Source organism: Phyllostomus discolor, chromosome 8 (genome assembly GCF_004126475.2).
Source record: "Phyllostomus discolor isolate MPI-MPIP mPhyDis1 chromosome 8, mPhyDis1.pri.v3, whole genome shotgun sequence".
Classification (NCBI taxonomy): Eukaryota; Metazoa; Chordata; class Mammalia; order Chiroptera; family Phyllostomidae; genus Phyllostomus; species Phyllostomus discolor.
In genome coordinates, this window is record NC_040910.2 from 40634999 (window position 1) to 40658349 (window position 23351).

The 23351-nt window shown below is 56.8% G+C and overlaps 1 protein-coding gene across 3 annotated transcripts; it reads left to right on the forward strand.

Moving 5' to 3' along the window:
* The first annotated feature begins 7226 nt into the window (after nt 1-7226).
* Nucleotides 7227-21145, forward strand: NRTN (neurturin). 3 transcript variants are annotated; one of them, XM_036032248.1, is made up of 4 exons: nt 7227-7652; nt 12244-12416; nt 17594-17769; nt 20556-21145. In XM_036032248.1, the coding sequence occupies exons 3-4, from the start codon at nt 17601-17603 to the stop codon at nt 20978-20980; spliced, it is 594 nt and encodes a 197-aa protein (XP_035888141.1). In that variant the 5' UTR covers nt 7227-7652; nt 12244-12416; nt 17594-17600; the 3' UTR covers nt 20981-21145. The 3 variants fall into 3 exon arrangements, with proteins under 3 accessions (XP_035888141.1, XP_028377871.1, XP_035888139.1); XM_028522070.2 differs by lacking the exon at nt 12244-12416 and having other exon boundaries at nt 7229-7652; XM_036032246.1 differs by lacking the exons at nt 7227-7652; nt 12244-12416 and adding an exon at nt 15607-16206.
* The last annotated feature ends 2206 nt before the right edge of the window (nt 21146-23351 follow it).

Here is a 23351-nt window from a genome sequence, read left to right on the forward strand (position 1 = left end):
TGTAAGGTTCGAATCCCAGCCCTTCCACTTACCAGCTGGGAACATTGCTGTTTAATTCCTCGGTCTCTCCATTTCATCAGAAAAATGGGACTGATAAAAGTATCTCTTTCAGAAGGTAAGAATTTAATAAATAATAGTCAATAAATGCTAACGACTACTGTTTTTATTATTTTCTTACTGTTATGTGCCCTGAATTACGTGAACACAGTGCCGGGTGGGAACAACCAATCCCTTCGGTTCCCTTGCATTTCACTGCTAAACTCAACAAAACTTTCTCGGGGAAGGGACGTGACGCTGGATTTGTGCTTGCGTCACAGATGGGGCAACTGAGGACCTAGGAAGGAAAGGATTTGCTTGAGGCCACAACAGGCTCGCTTTTCAAAGACCTGGGAGAAAATGGAAGTGGGCGGGGGAGCAAGTTTGTCTTCCATCTCTGGCCTCGGCTGCCCTCTGTAGGACAATCTAGGAATAAAAAAGTGGAATCGGGAAATCAAAAAACGACGAAACTGCTGCAGTCTTTGGGAGACTTCTTGCCCAGCCCCACTTCCCACGTCCAGTGAGTGACGGGAGCTCGCTTCTCCCGGTGCCCATTCCGCTGCGGTTTGAGGTTCTACCAGTAGTCTCCCCCTGTCCTCCCACAGGCACGACCAATCTGGAGAGACAATTGGACAGGTGTGGGGGAACTGAGGCCCACGGTGGGTGACCTCAGGTATCTGGCCACCCCTCTCTGGGCCTCAGCCTCCAAGGAGAGCTTTCCCAGAGTCCCCTGGCTCTGCCCTGACATGGCCTGCCTGTTCTGTGTAGGGCCAGGAAGGCTTACTGTGTGTGTTGAGGGGGTCGGCGCTGTGGACTGGCCATTGATAAACATGAGTACTAATTTAATGGCATAATATTAGTTGCTCCTTGTTATATATTGTATTATTTTAACGGTATATTTTTTCCCAGTAGCTAAACTATTATTGAACAGTTACTGTGTTCCCCTTTCATGCTTTAACTCATTCTCTCTCTGACCCTGTGTGGAAGGAACAGGAATTTATCCCTTCTCCACCTGAATCCACAGGCTGCAGTGGCCCCTTGCCCAGGGTCTGCCACCCACACCACCCTGAGCCAGAGGCTAGGGCATCAGCCTCTCCCCACACAATTTCCTGCCCACTTTCCCTCTAGAGTCTCTCCAGTCACTTTCCTCTCCCATCACCCTGCCTCCCAGGCCTCAATGTCTTCTCCTCTCGCCCCCAACAGCCCAGCCTCCCACAGCTCTTTCTAAAACACACATAACTATGGCCCTCCCCTGCTCCCAAGCCTTCCATGGCTCCCTACCGTCCCAGCCCTGGACCATGGTCCATAAGTTCCTACATGACCCAGCCTCTGCTGCCTTCCCCGGCTTCATCCCTTACTACCTCCTCATTCCCTAAAGTCAATCACCAAGTTCATTTCAGACTTCCTGTGAGCCAGTCTTACTTCCCAGTCTTTGCATGTACTCTTCCGTCTCCCAGCAGGTCTGTTCCCTGGTCCCATTACCTTGCTCATTACACTCACGTTTCGGTTCTCACTTCCTTTTCCTCTGGAAGCCTCTCTGACAGCTCCATGCTTGGGGTGGGTCCACTGCCCCTTACAGGCTCTGTCTCTGCCTGAGTGTCCCCCACCACCACCCTGATCATCCTGGAAGCTTCCTGGTCATACAATTGTCTTCCACACTGGACTGTGAGCCCAGAGAGGGTGGGAGTCGGGTGTACCTCGGTCACTCTGTGTTCCTGGCACCCAGCACAGGGCCTAACACACAGTGGGCACTCAGTGAACACTTCCTCGGTGAATGCATCTTACCATGGCTGGGGAAACTGAGGCAGAGGGGTAGGACCTGTTCTAGGGTGTCCCACCATCACTGGGGCTCTGACAGAGGGCTAAGGCCTTTTCAAGTGTCACCCTGGAGAACATGGGTACATTAAGGAAGGTGTCCTCCCACCCTGAGCCAGGCTTGGGTAGTTCTCTAAAGCAAAAATGCAGATGGGGAGACTGAGGCACCCAGGTGGGGGTGAGGCAGGGCCTGGGGAAGGCAGCTGGCACTTTGCTCAGTCACTAGCTCTCCCTCTCTTTTATTCCTCCTCTTTTGCCCCAATATTTTTGTTCTCTTTCTGCATTTTGTTCTGCGTGCCGCTCTGTCTCTTATCTTTCTCTGCATTTCTCTTTCCCTCCATGTTTGTCTCCTCACTCTTCACATTTCTCTTTTTCTCTGTGTCCCTCTTCATCTCTCTGTCTCTCTCCCTCTCCTCCAACTCCCTGTTGCTCTCTCTCAGTCCCTCTCACTCCTCTCAGCCCGGCTGGCTGGCGTTGGCAGCAGCGAGGCAGGTACAGCCGGGCTTAGTGCCCACTGCTGCCAGGGCCCCCTCGGACTTGTAGCTGCGCCTTCTTTATCTGGGGCTGCAGCTACCCCTTATCTTCTGGCTGCAGGACACGAGACCAGGATTAGGGCAACTCGGGGCCAAGGATGTGAGACAGCAGGGCAGGCGGGCGGCCGAGAGCCAGTGCCAGGGTGGATGTGCTGCAGGGCTGCTGAACCCCAGTGACCAGGGCTGCTGCGTGTGTGTGTGAGGTGATGGTGCACACACATATTCACAGCTGTGACTGCTGAGTATGAATGACTTTGGGGAGGTATCTGTGTGTGTCTATGAGCATGTTTATGTGTGTGTGAACATGTGTGTCTTTTGTATGTCTATTGTATGTCTGAGTGCACATTTGCGGCTGCTTTGTGTGTCTATGTGATTATGTATGCATATTTGTGGCTTCTGCATTTGTGTCTCTCTGTGTGATGGTATATATATATATATATATATATATATATATACATATTTACAGCCATTACTGCTAAGTATGAATGACTTTGGGGCGTGACTGTGTGTCTGTGTCTCTGTGTGTGTGACAGTGTGTTCATGTTTGTGACTTTTGTGGGAGAGGGTCTGTGCCGCTGTGAGCCTAGGAAGCTCCTCATTCCAGCCCTGCCCTGCAGGTGACCACACAACTCAGGGCCCACCCCCGCCCAGCTCCTTCCTGCCACCCCGATGGCTTTCCCACCTTGCTGACCCAGAGCCTCCAGGGATAGGACCCTCCAACCTGTGACCTGTGGCTGTAAATGGCCCATGTGGGGACAGCCACCATCCCTGCTTTTCCCATCCTCACCTGGAACAGGCCGGGCCTTCCTGCCGCCCACAAGCCTCGAAGGCCTAATCCTGGCTGAGGCTGGGCGGTTCCTCCTCTGGCCCCAGGAGCCCTTGCTCTGACCCCAGCTGGGTGTACTGCCGAGCTCTGTCTCTCGTCAGTGTTCTGAGGCCTTCCTCCCCACTCGCAGCACCATCTAGCTCAGGGCGAGGGTGATTGTCCCATCAAGAGCTCTGAAGCCTAGTTTTGGGGAGCCTTTTGGAGGGCAACACTATCCACCACTGAAGGCCTGTGCTGGGCACAAAACTAACATGGAAGCCATTTCACAGATGGGGAAACCGAGGCCCAGCAAGCTAGGTCACCAGCACATTGAGGGATGGGGTAATGCTTAGTGTGTGGAGATGGCTAACGCTCTGGCTGGCGACAGCTAGATGGACAGAGGGCACAGGGGATGCTAGGCCATCTCATCCCCACAGGGCTGGTCCCTGGGGTTCCTGAAGTGCAGTCCTGGGCTCCCAGGGCCTGGACCAGCTCCTGGCGCTAAGATGGAAACTTCTTCTCCAGCCAAGTCCGAGTCTTGGCCAGCGGCTGCCAGCCTCCCACAAGCTTTACATGGGCCTCCACTCTTGAATGGAACACTCCCCTTGGGATCAGTGACTGCCCAGAGAAGGCAGGGGGCCAGCCTCAGGGGACAGGTTTGGAGGAGTGGCTAGGGGAAGTGACTGAATGTTGTAGAGTCATCCAACCCCAGGTTTGAGTCTCTTCCTCAGTGTGTGACCTTGGGCCAGCATCTTGACCTCTCTGATTCTTGCCTTTCAAAACTGCCAAGTGGGCACAGAAGCAGGCTGGGGAGGGGGTGTGTTGCCTGGCATCCCAGGAGGCTAGGAAGGAACAAAGCTAATTCCTGGACAAATACCACAGGCATGTGAAAGAGCCTAGGTTCCAGCTTGCCCTGCACTGTCCCACCCCTGCCTCAGCCTTGACCCTGGGGCCAGCAGGCTCAAACTAGCCATAGGGTCCAGATGCCCATGGGTGCCAGTTGCTCTTCGCCAAGCCTTGGTTTCTGCACATCCGTGCCCTGGGGAGGCCACAGTCCAGACCCACGGGCTGCACTTTTAGTTCCACTCGCTCTGCCTTGCAGGGGCCCCAGTGTGGGATGAGGAAGGTTTAAAAATAAAGCATTGTAAACACTCGTGTTTCCTGAACATAGAACCACCCTCTGAGTTTCCTTGGCCTCCTGGGCAGCCAGGCCCAGACAACTCCTTGAGGGGGGTGAGGGCTGGAGGGCAGAGGTGCCCTCGTGCACACCAATTCCTGGCTACAGTGTGAGTCAGCTAGTGTGACGGGGTTTCTGTGTTACCAAAATAGTGTGCAGTGTGTGGGTTGGTGACAGACAGTGGCGGGGGTGCTGGGTTGTGGGACATGACAAAGTGGTGTGTCAGGGTGTCACACCTATGTCTCATGTGACCATGTGGGGCTGGCCCTGAGGGCCGGGTCTCTGGGGTTTGAGTGTGATGGGGTTTCCTCCACATGTGTTTGTATCAGTGTGTGTATACTTGAATGTGACACACACGCCTGTGGTGGAAGGTGGGCGTGGATCCTGGTGTCCCCACCCCCTGTCTTCCGTCCTACCCACCCCAGAGGAAGAACCAAGTCTTTCAAGTTGCTGTTGCCAGGACAACCGTTTTATGAGCGTCCACATGGTGGGCACATGTGAGTGTCCTGCTCCCCATGTGCCTGAACAACCCCTCCCCCAAGGCCTCCAACCATAGGGGGAGGGGGCACAGGCAGTGTGGGGTGAGCAGGAGGCAGCCACGGTGCAGCTGGTGACAGCTTAATGTGGCTGGAGGGGTGGGGGTGAGTTCCTGGCAGGGCTTCGTGTGTACAGGGAAGCTGTGCCTGCCAGACTGGTGTGTGTGCACACGCGACAGTGTCTCCACAGTTCCTCTGCATGTGTGGCTGTAGTGTCGGCAATCTGTGCTTAGGATGGCATGTGAGTGTTGTCGTTTTTTGTGTGAGCTCAGTGTATGTGTGCTAATGTGTGTGCCAGCGCCAGGCAACATGGGAGTTGTGTAACAATGTGCCAAATGAGCATGCATGTGCACCAGCAGCCCTAATTTGACCCCTGCAGGTACTCTGAAGGCCAGTGGGCTGATGGTAAATGTATGAATATCGTGTGGGACTGTGTCTCAGTAGAGAATCATTTGTGTGCATGTGTTGGAGCAGTGTGAGCTCTGCGTCTGTGTGCATGAGTGTGCATGAATGGGAGTGAAGTGAGAATATTTGTATGAGTGTGAGCATCAGCCCCTGTCCATGTGGCAGGATGTAGGTGGCTGTGACTGCTGTGGATGTAAGGAAGGTACTTACATGTGAGAACAGGCATGGCAGTGGGTGTGATCCTGCCTGGAACAAAGGTTTGGGGAATATCTGTGTGGTCAACTGCACCATGCCCTTCCTTTTTGAGGGTGTGGGTGTCTCTGCAAGTGAGCACGTAGCAACACCTACAATGAAGGACATTTAAACACTGTTTACCATGCACCTGGCATGGGTCCTTTCTATAACCCTATGAGAATCTGGTAATAATACAGGTGGGGAAACTGGGGCACAGAGAGGCAAAGTATTCACACAAAGCCACACAACACAGACACCTGTCTTTTCCATCCTGGACTGGGTGGGACCTGGCAGCCACGGCTCCACTACTACTCTGACCCCAAGTCACACTGCCACTTACATCCCGCTTGCACGTGCACCACACAGTGCGCACACGCTGTGCACGCACCTAATCGGCTCAAACTCTCATGAGCTCATGTACAACAGGGTCAGGGTGCCTGAGTGGCCCCCATCACTGTGTACATGCAAGTTGTATGGGCCTCATGGGTGTAAGGGTGTAAGGGTGGGGAGTGGGGTCCTACGAGAGCCTAATGTCCTTAACCTCAAGATGTTGGGATTAGAGGAACGCAGGCAGCCTAGGCCAGAGTGAAAAGACCCCAAGAAATCAGACGGCCGGAGTGAGAAACCTGGGCACCAGACCCCAAGAACACAGGCGCGGGCCTGGACCGTGCGGGGAGGAGCTTGAGGGAAGGAGCCGAGGGCGGGGCTGCAGGGAGGTGTTTCTCCTTAACTAGCCGGGGTGGGGTGGAGCCACCCCGATGCCAGTCCCGCCCACTCTGCCCCTTCATTCCCTTCCTCTAGTCCTCTGAGGCCGCCAGGGGGCGCTTTGGGAACGCAGAGCCGTCGGGGAGAGGACCCAGTGGGTTTGGGTTCATTGGTTGTTGGGGAGACGCGCTGGATCTTGGTGCCCTGAAGAGCGCCGTCGGGAGCCAGCCGTGGGAAGGAGATACCCCACAGGGCCCTGGGGCAAGACTGGAAGGAACTTCCACTTGATGGGGGCTCTGTGGACGGCAGTCGTCAGTCGTAGGGTATTACTGTCTTAGGGAAAAAGCACTGGATCTTAGTTCTCTGGAATGGCTTTTTCAGGAGAGGCTTTTAGCTTTCCGGGAAGACGACCTGGGGCGGGACTAGGGGACCATTCAATCTTTACTGGGGTGGGAGGAGTACTGTGACTCTCAATTGCCCATAGAGGGATCTGGGGAGGGGGCGTCTTGAAGCCCCGGATTTACTGAGGATGCACCGTCGGGTCACTGGCGCCCGGAATGGAAAACAGCTAATTGAAGGGAGCGCTGATCAGAGGATTCCCTTCAGGGGCTTCCTTGGTGAGGGGACTTCTTGGGGCTTTGCTTTCCGAAAGGGGACCAGGGAGGACCCGGGAGCCTGACTGTAAGGCCAGATCCTCGTGTAGTTGGGGGGAGGGAGGACTAGGAGCCGCGGGCACTGGCGTCGGGGCACTGTGGCTCTTATCCTAGGAGGGGCTCTTGGGGAGAAGGTGCCTTGGGATCCGCTTTCCAAAGGAGCGCCGCAGAGCTCTCCGGGGTCCGGGGAGATTGCCGTCTAGGAGGGCGCTGTGATCCCGGACCCCTGCCACCTGCGCTCCTTGGGCCCCATCGGATGGGGGCGGGGCGAAGGCTGCTCTTGTCCCGGGAAACCCGAGCTACCGCCCTTGGCCCCGCCCCCGGCCCCGCCTCCGTCCCCCGAGCCGGCCGAGCGGTCCGCGGCAGAGGCGGCGGGAGAGCGCGCCTTGGAGCGGCTCAGAGCGCCCGGGCCCCTTGCTCTGCCGCCCCGGAGCCCCGCGCCGCACCCCGAGGTCTCCGGTGCCGTCCGTGCGCCCCCCGCGCCCTTCTAGCCGCAGGCCGTCCAGGGCATCCTCCAGCCCCAGCCCCAGCCGGACCGGGATGGCCGCAGCCCGCGGCTGAGCGAGCCCGGGGGTGCCCCATGGGCCGGCCCGCGCCGCGCCCCCTCCGCGGCCGCCCCCTCAGGCCCGGGCCCCCCCAGGCGCCACGGGCCCAGGCGGCCCGAATGGCGGTCGCGGCGGCAGGGGCAGGGGCTGGGGCCGGCGCGGGCGGCAGGCGCGGCCACCACTGACGGGTAGCCCGGCACCCCAGCAGGTAAGCAGGGGCAATCGAGGGGCCCACAAGGGGCAGAGGTGAGGGGAGGACCGGCCCCATGTACGGCAGTATGAGGGGCTCTTAGAGATTCGTAGTAGACCAGTACCTTTCCTGCCGGAGCCCAGAACCCGCGTGTGTATGAGGGTGGGGTCAAGGGGCAACAGGTCGGCGCTTGGCAGAGGGGCGGGGTGGGGAGGGCGACCTTAAACGCCTCTCCAAGTCAGGATCTAGCAGGGAGGGAGTCCCTGTCGGACGGGGTGAGCGCACGTCTGCCTTCCCTGGCCCCCATGTGTGCGTCTGAAGAGGAGTGGGAGCGGGGGCAGCCGGAATGCCCTCCCCAGCCTCTAAGAGGGCGAGCTCTCCTGCCATTTGGTCTACGAGGGGCCGTGGGGAGCATCCAGATCCCGCATACCCTGGGCGGGGGGCTGCCGTCGCGGCCCAGCTGCACGCAGAAGTAAACATCTGTCAGTGGCGCGTTCCAGCCGCGTTCCCTGCGCGCCGCCGCCGCCGCCGCCGGGGACACGGTGTCCTCCGGTAAGGGCCCGGCTCTCTTGGCTCCTGGAGCCACTTGTTCAGCCACAAGAGGGCGCGAACACATTTTTTGGGGGGGGGGGGTGATTCTTAAGGGCAAAACCTGGACTTGAAGGAGAAGCGGCTGTGCCCCTCTTTCTTGCTTTTTAAGAGAGGCATTGTCTTGCTCAGGATAGCCTCAAAATTCTCCCAGGAGGAGCGGTGTGGGGGTTAGGATTTATCAGACCCTGGGGGCTGCAGACGGTGGGCAGATTTAGTGCGGGATTGGAGAGAAAAATAGCCCCTCCCTGGGGTTGCTATCACCCCTGTCCCCTCCCCAGGAAACACCAGCATGTATTGTGGTGGCGCTGGCCCTGCTTAAAGGGCTTATGGTTACCTGCAAGGCTGGGCCAGCAGCCCAGATCCAGGGAGCAGGGCCAGGGGCCTGGAAAGGGGCACAGGGGGCTGGACCCTGATTTTCCTCACTCCTGCTTGCCTGCCCTGCCCTCTCCCTGCCGACATCCTCTCTGTTCCCTGACACTCTTTGTCTGCCTTCAACTGCCCCAGGCTGAGGAAGCCCCAATGGGGCGTGACTGGTCTAGGCGGATGTCAGTGGAGGGAAGACTCTTGGCTTTGCCAGATTCTCCCCACCCTCAGCCCCTTGCCTTGGGGCCCTTTGGACACCCCTCCCACCTCCCTTCATCCCAGGACTCCTGAGGGTGGGGATTTTGAAGCCATTCCTGGGCCGACCAGCCTACCCACAGCAAGCTGCAAAGAGCTGGTTCCAGAGGGTGCAGGGAAGAAAACCAAACATCCCCCCTCTGCAGCTGGGTGTGCAGTGTCTGGAATTCCACTCTCAGCGCTTGTCCCTCAAGTCTCAGGCCTCAGTTTTCAAGGAGGGAGCAGAGGATATAAAGAGTCTATGGTAGGAGAAGGAACCAAACAGTTTGTAGTCAGACACAAAGACACAATCAAGAGATTGTTTCAACAAATGTTTGTTGGACCGAACTGGTATGGCTGACTCTGGTGTCAGGGCTCCTGAGTCTTGTCCTTCAAGGGCAACAGACTTAGACTAAGGGTGGAGCCCAGCATGGGGAACAAAGGCTCTATCTTAGGGTAGAGTGGTCAGGGAAGACTTCCTGGAGGAGGAGCTTTGGAGCTGGGGCTGTGAAGGATGAGTAGGAGTTTGTTGGGTTTTTTTTTTTAAACCTCACCAGAGGATATGTGTATTGATTTTAGAAAGAGGGGAAGGGAGGGAGGGAAGGAGAGAAAGAGCGAGATAGAGAAAGAGAGAGAGAGAGAGAAACATCAATGTGAGAGAGAAACATGATCAGTTGCTTCCCATAAACACCCGAACCGGGGATTGAACCTGTAACCTAAGTATGTGCCCTAACCAGAAATTGAATCTGCAACCTTTGGGTATATGGGACAATGCTCCAACCAACTGAGCCACCAGGCCAGGGCAGTAAGAGTTTTCTAAGTGGGAAACAAAGCGCATTCCAGGTGGCACAGGCAGAGATCTAGAAGCAGGAAAGAACGGGCTGGTTGGTTGTGGCGAATCCAGGGTGTCTGGGTGAGTGTGGGAAGGACAGGCTGTTCTGAAAGGTTGGTGGAGGGACCGGTGGGCTGGGGCACACTACTGGGCATTGGACCTGGGAGTACAGGGGAGAGAGGAATAGGTCTTGAAACGTGTGTGGTGTCAGTGGGCCCAGCCATCTCTGCTGCGGGGCTGTGGGATTCCTTTGCAGGTGCATCTCTCTTGGTCTCCCAAGGTGCAGCAGAGGGGCCCAGGGCAGGAAGAAATTAGGGGGTGGCCCCTGCTGGCAACAGATAGATCTCACTTCTCAAGGGGGAAAAGTGAGGCCCAGAGAGAGGACACCATTTGTGCCTAAAAAGCTCAGTGTTGTGGGGACCTGAGGCAACATTTGAACTTGGGGAGATGGAAGAAGTGACTCAGGTGCCCTGGTTCCCAGGAAACTAGTGTTAAGGTTTGAGCTCAGCCTGGGGCCCATGCCTCAGTTTCCCTTCCTGTCCATTGACTAGCTTTGTGTGATGTCTTGGCCACTCTCAGAGCACCCACAACCCTCATGCCACCTGCCGGGCCCCACACCAGCTGCTCAGCTGTGCGCTGTGCCAGGCCTCATTAGGCTGATCCTGTTATCCTACCCCAGGCAGCCCCCTCCTGCCTGTCCCATATGCCTCTGGGGCCAGCCCCAGACCAGCCTGGTGTGGTCAAGGTGAGAATTTTACGGGCCAGTGCAGAAGGCTGGGCTAGAAATGGTGGGTCCTTGGGTCTGAAAAACTGTGGCCCCGAGCCATGCACACAAACACACACACACACCCCAGCCCAGCCTCCCTGAGAACACAGAGCAGGTGCAGGGAGAGGGCTCTAGGCACCCGTGCAGAGGGGAGGACTGGCCCCGCAGGCGGGTCACGGGGCCCCTGTGCCCTCTCCCACCTCATCTCCCTGCACTTCTCTGGCTCTGCTGCTCCAGTCACCCTGGTCACCTTGAACAGTCACTGTCCTGCCTCAGCCATCGCTCCTGCAGTTCTCCACACCTGAAATGCTCTCCTCAGATCTTCACTTGGTCCTAGTGTAAATGCTGCCTCCTCTGAGAAGCACTCCTTGACCACTCAGCCTCAGAGCTGCTCCTAGTCACCACTGCTTTACTTTGTTTTTTCTTTTTTTGTTTCACTGTCAATATCTAAATTACCATGTTTATTTATTATTTATAACCCATTCCTAATTGGACAGTGAGTTGGCAAGGGTGGGGCCCAGGTTGGCCTTGGTCATCCAGAGCTCCCTGCCTGGCCCAGCACACAGTAGGGGCTCCGTAAGTGTTTGCTGAGTTAACGTGTTAGGGGCAGAACCCAGCCGGGCAGCCTGGGCTTTCTGCCATCTCTGGCCCTTTATTCACTTGCTAGTTCTGCTCTGCTGTGTGTCTTTGAGGAAATGCTTACTTCCCTGAAGCTCAGCCCCATTTTCCCCCCAAACGGTGGAGCCTATCATCCCCTCCCTGTGTCTCCCCTCCCTTCTTCATTACCCCGTTACCCAGAGCCCAGAGGTTGTGAAGCTGTTGATAGAACAAGTCTGATGTCAGACCCAGGTTCAACCTCAGCTCAACCACTTATTCGAACAAGTCACTCTACCTTTCCAAGCCTTAGTTACTCTTTGTGGAAAACGGGGCTAGTAATAATAATATTTTCAGGGACGGTGGGGAGAATTAAACACATGGAAAGCCCTTAGCACAGTGCTTGGCACTAAATAAATGGAATAGCCGACACTGCCAGGTGTTAATGTTATTGTTGTTAGAGAGGCCATGGTTAAGAATGTGGAGGAGTGGGTATTGGGGCCGAGGCTTTGAGGGATGAGTAGGAGTTTGCCCAAATACTTGAGTTCAAATCCCAGGCTGGCCACTTATACTCTGTTTGACATGAGCAAGTCACTTCACTTCTTTGGACCTCAGTTTTCCCATCTATAAAATGGGGATAAAATAGTCCATACCTTGCTATGAGTCATTACATGTAAATTACTTATACCAATAGTGTTGTTTGCTAGGGTTACTGTAAGCTGTGATTATTGTACTACTATTATTATCACAAAACAACCAGCACGGTCCTCCCCAGAAGCCACTCTCTCTGTGTCTGTCCCCCCTCAGCTGCACTTTGGCCACGACAAACCCAGAGCCCCTTAACAGGAGCCCGGGCTGACACTCGATCCTCAGAGTAGCAGGGGCCAGCGATGGTGCTAGCATTGAGCAGCAGGCAGCTCCTGGGCTGGGGGAAGAAGAAGAGAGGCTATGCCGCCACCTCTGGCCAGGCCTGGAAGGGTCTGGTCTGCTGGGGGTGTCTGACTGTGCCCGCCATGAGGCTGTCTCACGGGCTGGCCCCAGCCCCTCCACACGCAGCATCAGAACCAGCTGTGCTAGCCAGATGTTCCTGGTTTACCCCCAGATGTGTGTTGCCAGCTCAAGACTGCCCTGGCCTCCCCGTCCCCACCGTGGGTGGGGCTGGGCCCTGGGGCTCTCCAAGGGAGGGGACACATTTTTGTGGGCTGCAGAGTTTGTTTCTTGTTTTGCAGAACCATTGAGTCTTGCCTAGAGAGAGGCCCAAGTCCCACCCGTCATGGGACCTCAGTTTCCCCATCAGTGGACCCCCAGAGGCCATTTGGGGGAGAGGAGACGAGCAGGGCTCTCCCAGGAACAGGCCCAGCCGCCAGCCGTGGAGCTGTCAGTGCTGACGGGGGAAACAGAGGTACAGGCCTGCAAGCACGTGTGTCCGAGGGCTGGGCCCAGCCATTGCCATTGGCCTGGTCTGCAGAACTTCACTGAATTTATTAAATGGCCCTCCAAATGAGGGAGGGCTCCCGGGCAGTCCGTTGTACAGATGGGGAAACTGAGACTCCGAGAGAGAGAGGAGCATGTTACCCAGCCAGGAAGAGGCAGAGCAGGGACCCAGACTCAGCCGTCTGGAGCCCACGTGCTGCGGTCCGTGCTCACAGACACACGCCTTCCTTGGGTGTGCAGGCCACCCCCACGTCTGCCCGTGTGGCTCCACAGGCCGGCTCACTCTGCTGCGGGCCGTGATGGCAGCCCTGCTAGTCACCCCATCAAGCCCTCCCAGGTCCTTCGGGCATTCCCACAATGCTGGGTGGCCCCCTTCAGAGACTTTCCGAAGATGGGGAAATTGAGTTATGGGAGGACCAGGGATTGTCCAGGAGTGAGGGAGAAAAGAAGGAGAAGAGAGCACGTGGAGGGAGGCACCAAAAGCGTGGAGACTGGAGAGCTGCAGCCAGCTCATGCCTCTGTGAGCAGAATTATTGCAATAACCCAGCCCAGGCCGCCCCTCTAGAAACTCCTGCCCCAGGAAAGACAGGCACGGACGTCGACACTATGCTGCAGGGCTGGGCAAGAGGGAGGGGCCTGTGGCAGGAGTGCCAAGACGGGGAGCAGGGAAGTCTTCCTGGAGAAGGGGCTTTAGGATGTAGGGCTTTGAAGGATGAGTAGGAGTTTGCCCAATGACGACAGGCCCCAATTACAGGCTTCCCCAGACTGAAGGGGTGAGTGGATTGAGGGGGGGGGTCACCTCTCATCCTTCCTGGGAACAAGCATGAAGCAGGTGCCTCCCTGAGCCCAGGAGCTCTTCAGGACAGAGGCTGTTCACCCTGGGAACAAGTATGCCTGGTGGATGTCCCTGGGAGTCTGTGGACAGGTGGAGCCCCAGGGTGTTGCCTGGACACCAGGATAATGAGCAGCATTTCCCGGCACCACCAAGGAAGCTGCCAGAAACACCCACACACCTTCACCCTGAATGCCTGCTCCTTGGGTGATTGGACCTGCCTGGTTGACTGACTTTGGGCTACTTATCACTGCTCCTCTCCGAGTCTCAGATTCCCCTCCCACCTCACTCCAGCCCTGGGGATACTGTGGCTCCAGCTAGAGATGGAGGTCTAGTCTCGATCCCTCTTGCTGCAGCTCAGACTGGCCTGGCCCCTAAGTAGGAAAAGTTGCTCCCTTCCCCCTACAGTGAGGACTCTCCAGGGTCTGGACATTGTCTGAGGGCTTGGAAGGGAACTGGCCGGTCCCCATCAGGGCAGTGTGGGTGGCACCTGAGATGCCAGCAGGTGTGAACCCTGGCTGGGTGCCAGGGGCTGGGGCAGGGCAATTCTCTCCTGGGTCATTCTGCCTCCTCCACTTCCAGGGGCCTCACCCTCAGCCCGCCATGAGGGTGCCATTCACTGCTCCTCTGGTATCTTAGCAGTGAGAAGCCAACAGCACTGAGGGTGTGCACATGTGTGTGCCCCTGCATGCATGAGCATGTAGCCAGAATGCAGAATCACACTACTGCGTGAGCATGGTACTGTTTCAGTGTGATTGTGTTTGAGTGTAATGTAAATTGTCCAAGTGTGGAAGTGCATGGGTGTGAAACACAGTACCTTGTGCCCGTGGTAGTATGTGAGTGTTGTGATGCATGCGTCTAAAAATACCCAAGTGTGTGAGTGTGAAACTGTTTGAGTATGGTAATGCTCCCATGTATTTCTGATAATGTTTGAGTGAGTGTGAAAACGTGTGTGATTGTATGCAAGTGTGTGTGATGTTAGAAGATTAATGATGAGAATATCCAAGTATGTGGCAGTGTTTGAGTAGGAGTGTGAAAACACCCTAGTGTGTGAGTATGATCGTGTTTGTGTGTGTGAGAACTCCCAAATATGTATGTGATAGTGCTGAGGTGTGTGAATGTGAGGGTTTCAATGTATGTAAAAATATCCAAATGCACGACTGTATGAAAACATTGAGTGTGTAAGTGGGATATTGTTTGACAGTGTAAAAACACCCAACACCCATGTGTGAGTGGGACGCAGTGTGTGCAAGAATCAGAATGCTGGGTCTGAATGAGCGTCAGCCCCAAATGCACTGCGAGGAGCCCACCTGCTGGTGTCTAGAGGCCTCCATTACACAAGCACACCTGGGCCCTCCCCGTGCCCTCCACCACACCCACGTCGCCCTCTCAGGGTCAGGCCCGTGCCAGAGACAAACCAGTTGGGTGACCCCCTTACAGAAAGGCCCATTGTTAACAGATGCTTATCAGCTGGCATGTGCTGGGCCCCCTCCACTGTCAGCCCCCCTGCTTTCCTGTCCCCCATCAGAGCTCTGGTGGGGTCTGCCACTTCAAGGCCACCGGGGGAGGGGTGGGGAGGAAGTCCTCTGGCCAGGCCATCTCTTGGCTCACCCACCCTCTCAGTCCCCTCTTAAGCCCTTAGGGGAGTCAGGACCACAGCCTGGGGCTGTGCAGGGGCCTGGCTCCAACAGGGAGACTGAAGCCCGCTGCCTCAAGGTTTGGGTGTAAGAGTGAGCAGGGCGTTGGGACCTAGAGAAAGCCAGGTTCACCTGCGGTCTTGAGCCTCGGTGGGTTCCCCTGCCATCTCCCCCTACTAGGGGTTGCAGCCACCAGAGTTCCAATCTCAGCTCTGTGACCTTGGGTAAGTCATGTTACTATTCTAGGCCTCAGTTTCCCCATCTGTGAAATGGGATGAAGATTCTTGTGAGGTTGAAATGACTTAATATGCACTGTTTACAGAATAGGATCTATCATATAGTAGGTGCTCATTAAGAATAAAGGGGATTTCCCTGACTGGTGTGACTCAGTTGGTTGAGCATCTTTCCTCAAAGCGAAAGGTCGCTGGTTTGATTCCCAGCTGGGGCATGTGCCTGGGTTGTGGGTTTGGTCCCCAGTCTGGCATACAAGAGGCAGCCGATCGATGTTGATCTCTTACATCGATGTTTCCCTCCCTCCCTTTCTCCCTCCTTTCCTTCTAAAAGTAAGTAAAATCTGAAAGAAAGAAAGAAAGAAAGAAAGAAAGAAAAAAAAAAAAGAAAAGAAAAGGAAAGGAAAGGAAAGGAAAGGAAAGGAAAGAGAAAAGAAAAGGAAGGAAGGAAGGAAGGGAGTGCCCTGGCCGGGCAGGTCACTTGGTTGAAGTGTCTTCCCAATACACCAAGGTTGCGGGGTTCCATCCTTGGTCAGGGCACATGCAAGAATTGACCAATGAATGCATAAAGAAGTGGAACAACAAATCAGTGTTGCTCTCTCTCTCTCTCAAATCAATAAATAAAAATTTTAAAAAGGTGGGGTGGCTTTGGGCACCTGACAAATGGCTGACCTCTGCTTGCTGCACAACCTTGAGAATGAAATATTCTCCCTGCACCCCTCAAGGCCCCACACAACCTGCCCTGTCACCTCCCCTGCCTCACTCAGCCCCAGTCACAGGGGCCGCCTCCCTGTTCCTTCAACCAGCCGGGCCTGGTCCTGCCCCCAGGACTTTGCAAGTGCCGTGCCTTCAGATATCCAGCCTGGCCAGGGTTTGTTTACACGCCCCCATGTCTGGGAGCTCACTCTCTACCACCGCCACCGGCAGCAATAAGAATTGTGATACCACATAGTGGCAAGTCCTTGGAGTGACTCGACAGCCTCTGCTCCGAAGCACCGCCCGGCCCAGTCTGGCCCATGTGATGTGCCTGGTGTTAAAGAGCCAGCGTTGGAATCTCAGGTCCTTTTCTAGCCAAATGCCCTTGAACAAGCCCCTTCCTGTCTGTTTTGTGCCTCAGTTTCCTCAGCTGTAAAATGGAGGTAACAGTGCATCTCTCCTGGGCTCAGCATGGGGTCTTTGCACAGAGCAGGAGCTTCATGAATACCCATTGTTACTGTCTGCTGGGCGTAGGTCCTGTGCCAGTGCATCAGTGAGACGGGAGCGGGCGCTGCGTAACCACACGCCCACCGCTGGGCCTACGTGAATCACATGCAAATGAAATGCAAATAAGCGCCCCTAGCCCGGACAAGCAGCCTGTGTGCAGAGGTGCGCCCATGGGGGCGCCCGGCACCCCGCGGCCGAGCCCAGTTGCTGACCCACGTCCAGCCCGGCTTTCAGCGCTCTGTGTAAATGTTTACACCGGGCTTGTCGCCAGGCCCCGCGCGGGCCGGCACCAGGCAGCCGGGTGGGGGAATGTAAACGAGGGCCAGGGGCCACCAGGCAGCAGGGAGCTGCTCTGACTCGGTTGTGCGGGTGCACGAGGGTTATTAAACACTGTGTGCACTAAGCACGACGCTCCCAGGCAGTCACAGCACCGCGTAATGGGTGCTGTAATGGGGGACGCTCAGGGCCTGGGGTGGGGAGCAGTCAGGGAAGGCTTCCTGGGGGAGGTGCTGGTCCAAGAGGAACCTGAAGGGCAACAGAAGTGGGGAGGGAGAGAATAGTGTTCTGGGTGGAAGGACCAGCTTGTGCAATAGCCTGGAAGTGGCTCCAGAGCAGCTTTGGTTCATTGCAGCCCATTCCTGGGAATCAGTTTACCTGTCTAGAGAGTAAACCCAGGCTCTGAAAGGGGCAGGAAGTCACAACCAAGGACATCTTAGTTAAGGAACAAAGACTCAATCCAAAGGTTTCTGCCTCCCAGACTATTCAAAGCACCCAGCCTCCTGGCCACCCTTACCCCACAGTGCCCCCTACTGGGAATGCCTTCACTTTTCACCCTTTCCCTACATGCACTGGGCTCCTGGATGGATTGGCCAAGCTTGATTCAGCCTCAGTGCCTTTGCACTGGCTGTTCCCCCTGCCTGAGATACCACTCTTTTCTACCTGGCCAGCTGCTACCTTTGTTTAATTCTCAGCTTTCCTCAACTCTCAGGAAAGCATTCTGGGGTCCCCAGGTGAGGCAGTTCCCCTGATATTTCTGGCACCACACCCACCCCCTCCTTAGCAGTGCTATTCACAACCATGTTTGGTGGTTCCTTGCTAAATCATGTCTGTTATTATTGATCATTAAGCAGCAGTGGTTCAAAATCAGAGGCCCCACTGTGTCCCCAGTGCCTGGCCCAGTACCCTGTGCCTGTTTGTTGCCTGGCGGACTGAGGCTGTTGGGCTGACCATCCCATGCCCACAGGCCAAGGATGCAGCGCTGGAAGGCAGCGGCCTTGGCCTCGGTGCTGTGCAGTTCTGTGCTCTCCATCTGGATGTGTCGGGATGGCCTGCTCCTCAACCAACGCCTTGGACCTGCATTAGCCCCGCTGCGCCGGCCACCTCGCACCCTGGATGCCCGGATCGCCCGCCTGGCCCAGTGTAAGCCCCTTTCCCGGTCTCGGGTCAAATACCCCCAACATAGGGGCGGCCATACTGGTGGGATTTCAGGCAGTGGAACCGGGCCACAGAGGCTTTTTAAAGATGGGGTGGAGGGAGGGTGCAAGTCCCCCAAAGGCCTGGAAGCGGGGGATGGCTCCTGGGAACTGGGGTCTCTTGGCTCAACTGTCACAAGGAATTAGGCTCTGTCCCTCGGGGGTCCAGGGCCAGATGGAGATTAGACCTAGGAACTCAGCTGGGTGGCTCCCCACAGCACAGTGTGGGGAAGGGGAGCTGGACTGGAGGCCCCAGTGACCTGCATGCGTTGATAGGGGCTAAGGGGAAGACAGAGAGAGACCTAGAAACAGAGATAGACAGACAAAGGTGGGAGAGACCGATGTGGAAAAGGCAGGGAGGTAGAGGAATGAAACACCCACCTGGGGAATGTGGCCACTTGATCCAACTCCCCACGTGCCTCTGGCAGCTGTCCTGTATTAGTTCTGCGTGGGCCCTGACCTTGTGTGTGCACGCACATGTCCACACGGTGTGCCCGTGTGGGCGGCCAGGATGTAGGTGCAGGCCTGGCGCATGCATGGTGCCTGCGGGTGGCGACCACACGCACACCCGCCCTGTCAGACCACACAGTCCTTTCTTCTCTTCACAATGCACAGGGGTGGCCTCCAGCGTGGACTTTGCTCCCACCCCTACCCCCACCCCCTGCCATTGTAGACCACAGAGTCCTTTCCAGGACACTGGGTCCCAGAGACCGGGGTAGGGCCCCCAAAGCTAGTGCTCCAGGTTCTGGGAGCAAAGCACCAATGATGGAATCTACTGGGAAGTATCTCAGCCCATGGGTGGTGCCTGCCAGCCCTGTGTCCTATCCCTGTGCCCAGCTATACCACAGGAAGGGAGTGGCTGCTGATTCCCCCAAGGCCTAATGTTCTAGTCCCTGGGACTAATGCACTGATGGTGGCATTTCAGGCTGGGGGTGGGGGAGCAGGGAGCACATTTCATCTCTTTGCGTTCCAGACCCTGTGCACGTGGCCAGGCCTGCTGGAGGGATGCAGGGACAGATATACTAAAAGATTATTCATTGTTTATCTGAAATTCAAATTTAACTGGGCATCTGTATTTCATCTGGCAACCTCCCAAATAGCTCTCTAGATGCACACCTCAGGGTGTGCACACTAAATGGGCAACCGTAGGCACCAGAAGTGAGCCAGGCTCAAACCTAAATCCGGAGTAGACAGTGCTGGTCATCCTGGTCCTCCTTCTGGGCTGCAAGAACTCAGAAAAGGCTGTTCTGTTGCCCCCCACTTTCCACCATCCCAGCCACAAACACAGCAGGGACTCAGCAAGCTCTGCAAGCAGGCAGAGCAGAGAGGGAGACAGGCACAGCAGGGCCATCCCATACCTGAAGTTGTACAAAGACAGCGGCAGAGCTAGGCTCAGAACGGGGGCTTGTTGTTTTCTGAGATCCCCTGTGGGAACAGACACCCCCAGGGCAACAGTCCCTCCCGCTCAGGCTACCCTTTTACTTGTTTTGACAGCCAGGTACGCCAGCCTTGGGGGCAGGTGGAGGCTAAACTCAGGATTTCTTCTCCCAACCACAAGTGTGACTGCAACCTGTCAGGGGCTGGGAGCCTCCCAACAGCCATTCCAACCCCTTTGCTTCTCTCCCGGGGCTGCAGAGTGTAACAGGTTCTCAAATAAAGTTATTTCCTCAAACATAGTTTTGTTATAACGATGAGATGCCTTAGGAACTTAACTCTTCTTTATGTCAATTAGCCTTTGGTAAAACTGGTTTCATTCTTTGTTGTTTCGCCGCAGCTCTAAGAACCTACCGACGATGTACAGTAAGGACTTACTGTACTGGGGCAGGGCCAGTCTCTTGGGAAATAAATTTAGGCTACAGGACCCTGGGATTCTGTGAGCCTGGGCACCTCCCGGCAGCTGTGGGAGAAGAGGGCTGAACTTGGGCCAAACTTGGGCACTTGATAGAGGCAGGAAGAATGCTATCTGGGTTTGTGTCTCTCCCTGCCACCTGCTGGTGGTAGAGCCTTGGGTACGTCTGCTCTTTTGGGTGCCCAGTTTCCTCATCTGTAACATGACGGTGACCCTGACAATAGCTGCTGCCACTCCATGTCCTGGGGTCCGTACACAGGCCTCATTGCCTGCTGCTCCTCTGTATGTTCTGAGAAGCCCAAACACCTCGATTTGGGTTTCTGGATGGGGGAACTGAGTGGAGCAGTAGGGACAGGATGGAGGGTTGTGAGCAGCCCAGGGGCTCAGAGGAAATGTGGGGGCTTTGGGTGGGGGGCCCCAGAGAGAGAAACAGACCCATACAGTTCAACTAAAGGGTGAGGGGTTGGGATGTGAGAAGCTGCACTCCAACACTGGTCAGACAGGGTGTGTCAGTACCTGGGGCAGCCCAGCATAAGGATGGGACCCACAGACAGTACTGGGGGGGAGGGGCGGTGCCTAGAGTGGCTGAGACACCCAGATCAGTGCAGCTCAGGTGGGGAGGGCTGGAAAGTGGTCCAGAGCACCCAGGAGGGGTTAGCCAGGGTCTGAGCAGCTCAGCACGGGAGCAGCGTCCAGAAAGGTGTTGGTAGCCTTGGGGACCAAGCATGGGGGTCTGGATATGCACCCATCCAACACTGCCCAGGCAGATGCGCTGGCGCCCCAGCGTCCCCTGAAGGGTCATTTTTTGCAGGAGAACATCGAGGGGAGGAGGCTCCCTCCCGCCACCCGCTGACCCCCATCCCCTTCTCTCCCTCCCCTCGCAGACCGTGCACTGCTGCAGGGAGCCCCGGATGCCGTGGACCTGCGCAAGCTGACGCCGTGGGCCGGGCGGTCCCCGAGTCCCCGCCGTCGAGCGGGACCCCGGCGGCGGCGCGCGCGTGCGCGGTCGGGGACGCGGCCGTGCGGGCTGCGCGAACTCGAGGTGCGCGTGAGCGAGTTGGGCCTGGGCTACACCTCGGACGAGACGGTGCTGTTCCGCTACTGCGCAGGCGCGTGCGAGGCGGCCGCGCGCGTCTACGACCTGGGCCTGCGGCGCCTGCGCCAGCGGCGGCGCGTGCGGCGGGAGAGGGTTCGCGCGCAGCCCTGCTGCCGCCCGACGGCCTACGAGGACGAAGTGTCCTTCCTGGACGCGCACAGCCGCTATCACACGGTGCACGAGCTGTCGGCGCGCGAGTGCGCCTGCGTGTGACCCTACCTCACCGGTCCCGGCCAGACGGCGGCCACTTCCCCTGCCCCGAGGGCACCCACAGCCCCGCCTGGCAAACCCCGCCACAGACTGACCAGGTGCTGAAGATGCCGTCGAGGCCTCGGGACTCTTGCGATAACTGTACAGAGATAAAGCGTGGAAAATAGAGCTGGGTCTCGATTGTGCGCACCAGGGGTGTCTGCCTCTTGGAGGGGGAGGGCGCGTGGGAAAGCGGCGCCATCTCCATTGGGAGAAAGGGGATGGGTGCGGGTGGGTATCACCTGCAGGATGGCGGGAGGATCCCGTTTGCTTTGGGGGGAAGGAAATATGCAAAGAGGGTTCTCAGTGTACAAGCGGGGAAATAGGGGGAATGGGGGCCGTGTCGTCAGGGACCGTCCATCATATCTCCCTGCAGGTCTCAGCTCCTCCCCCGGGAGTTCCGTCCCAGCAAGATGTATTTCCGGGGGAAGATGGAGTCACTGTGTAGATGAGACGGGTCCAGCCGGACCCTGTCTCCCCAGGGTGTCCCATCCCCACCTCCACACAGTGTGCGCTTCCGGGGAGGTGAAGGGGAGAATGGAGGTTGGTAGGAGAAGGTGGAGGCACTCTGCAGAAGAGACAGGTCCAGGAGGACCCGAGCGCCCTTCACCTGACGAGAATCCTCACGCCGGATCAGCCCCCACGAGAGCGACCTCGAAGACGCTATCTTCCTTTACTAGCTAAAAATATTTGTGTGCTGCCCATCTCCCTGTGGGGATACGTCTGGGGAGGACGCCAGCCCGGTCCAGCCCAAAACCGGCGCCTGCTGGGGCAGAGCCAGCCCCAAGGGATCTAGGTCCTGGCGCATAAAAACCCTGCCCGAAGCTCGAGGCGGGATTTATGACGAGCACCCGCAGAGGACGGAAAAAGCGCTGGGCGGGGTTTATATTTGCCCGCGGTGTCACCTTGATGCTTGGCAGGTCCAGGAAGGGCGCAGCGTGTTGAGTTCCCAGAGCACAGGGAGGGATGAGGGGGTCCCCTGGTCTGAAAAGGGGAGGGTGAGGGAGCGGGCGCTTCGAGCTGGGCTCAGGGCTGTCATCTAAAAGACTAGCGGGTGTGGACCCTTCCTCAGCCCCTCAGACTGGGGGCTTCCAAAGGAACACCCCCTCCCCTCCTTTACTGTTTCCCTAGACTGGCCCCATTCCCTCTTTCCCACACATCTGAGTTCAAGACCACCCTCTAACCACCACATCCTTTCCAGACCCAATCCGGGTCCAGAAGCTGGAGGGCTCCAATCAGAAGCTGTCCCCAAGGAGGATCACATAGCCAGGCAGAAACGCTCCCCAGCTCCCTGCTCCCCAGGATCCCGGTTGTAGCTAGAGAAACTGGAGGCAGCTAACAAGCAGGACTTACTTGGAGCTCCAAGAACATGGCTTGGCAGCCAGGCCCCAGCCAGTGGGTGGTCTGCTTGGAAGACAGTTTCAGGATGGAGGCTGGCTGGGGCCCCTGCCTGCCCCCGCAGTATTATGTCTCTGAGGTTTGGGGCGGTGGATTCCTCCACTGTTTGGGTTGACTCATCCTGGCGTGGCAGAGAGGCTGGAGTCCCCAGACACTGTGGAAGCTGAGCCTCAGTTTCCCCATCCTAGATGGCCCTGACCCTTAAAGAGGGACAATGCTGAGCTCAGGACATACAGTGGAAAAATTGTCCTTAAAGCCTGCATTTGTAGTCCCTGAAGATTGGCTTCTACTGTGTGTGTGTGTGTGTGTGTGTGTGTGTACCCCCCGCCTCCAGCCTCCTGGGACCTTAACCTCCCTGTCTCCCACCCGGATCCAACATCCCAACCACAGAGCTCTGGCTTAGCCCGCTAAATAATTGAAATGTAAACAGGGCGCCCCACAGACCCCTGGGGCGGGGGTTCTCAGCTCAGGTCACACACACACACACACACACACACACACACACACACGGCACAGAGACTGCCACCCACACGGGCTTAACAGCATCACACCCAGGCCCACAACCCACATGCTTACACACGCAGTCTTTATTCACACTTGGAACTGCACACTCACAGAGGGGCTCCCTCAGAGTCACCACTCATTCAAAAAAAAAGGACACAGGTTTGCGAACTCTGTCACACACAGCCTCACACACCCTTGCTGACGGCCATGCTCCTGGCCCTGCATGATCATCACGTGTCGCACACACAGAATCACACTCCCTTCCCTTGACCTCCTTCAAGGGGTGGTCCCGTCCTTGTGCCAGCCCTGCCTCATGTTGACCCCAAGACAGCCTGGCCCCCACTTTCTAGTCCCTCTGGGCCTTACTCTCTCCCCTCTGCCTGATGGGCTTGCTCTTAAGGGGTTCTCCACCTCTTGACATTTTTGGCCAGAC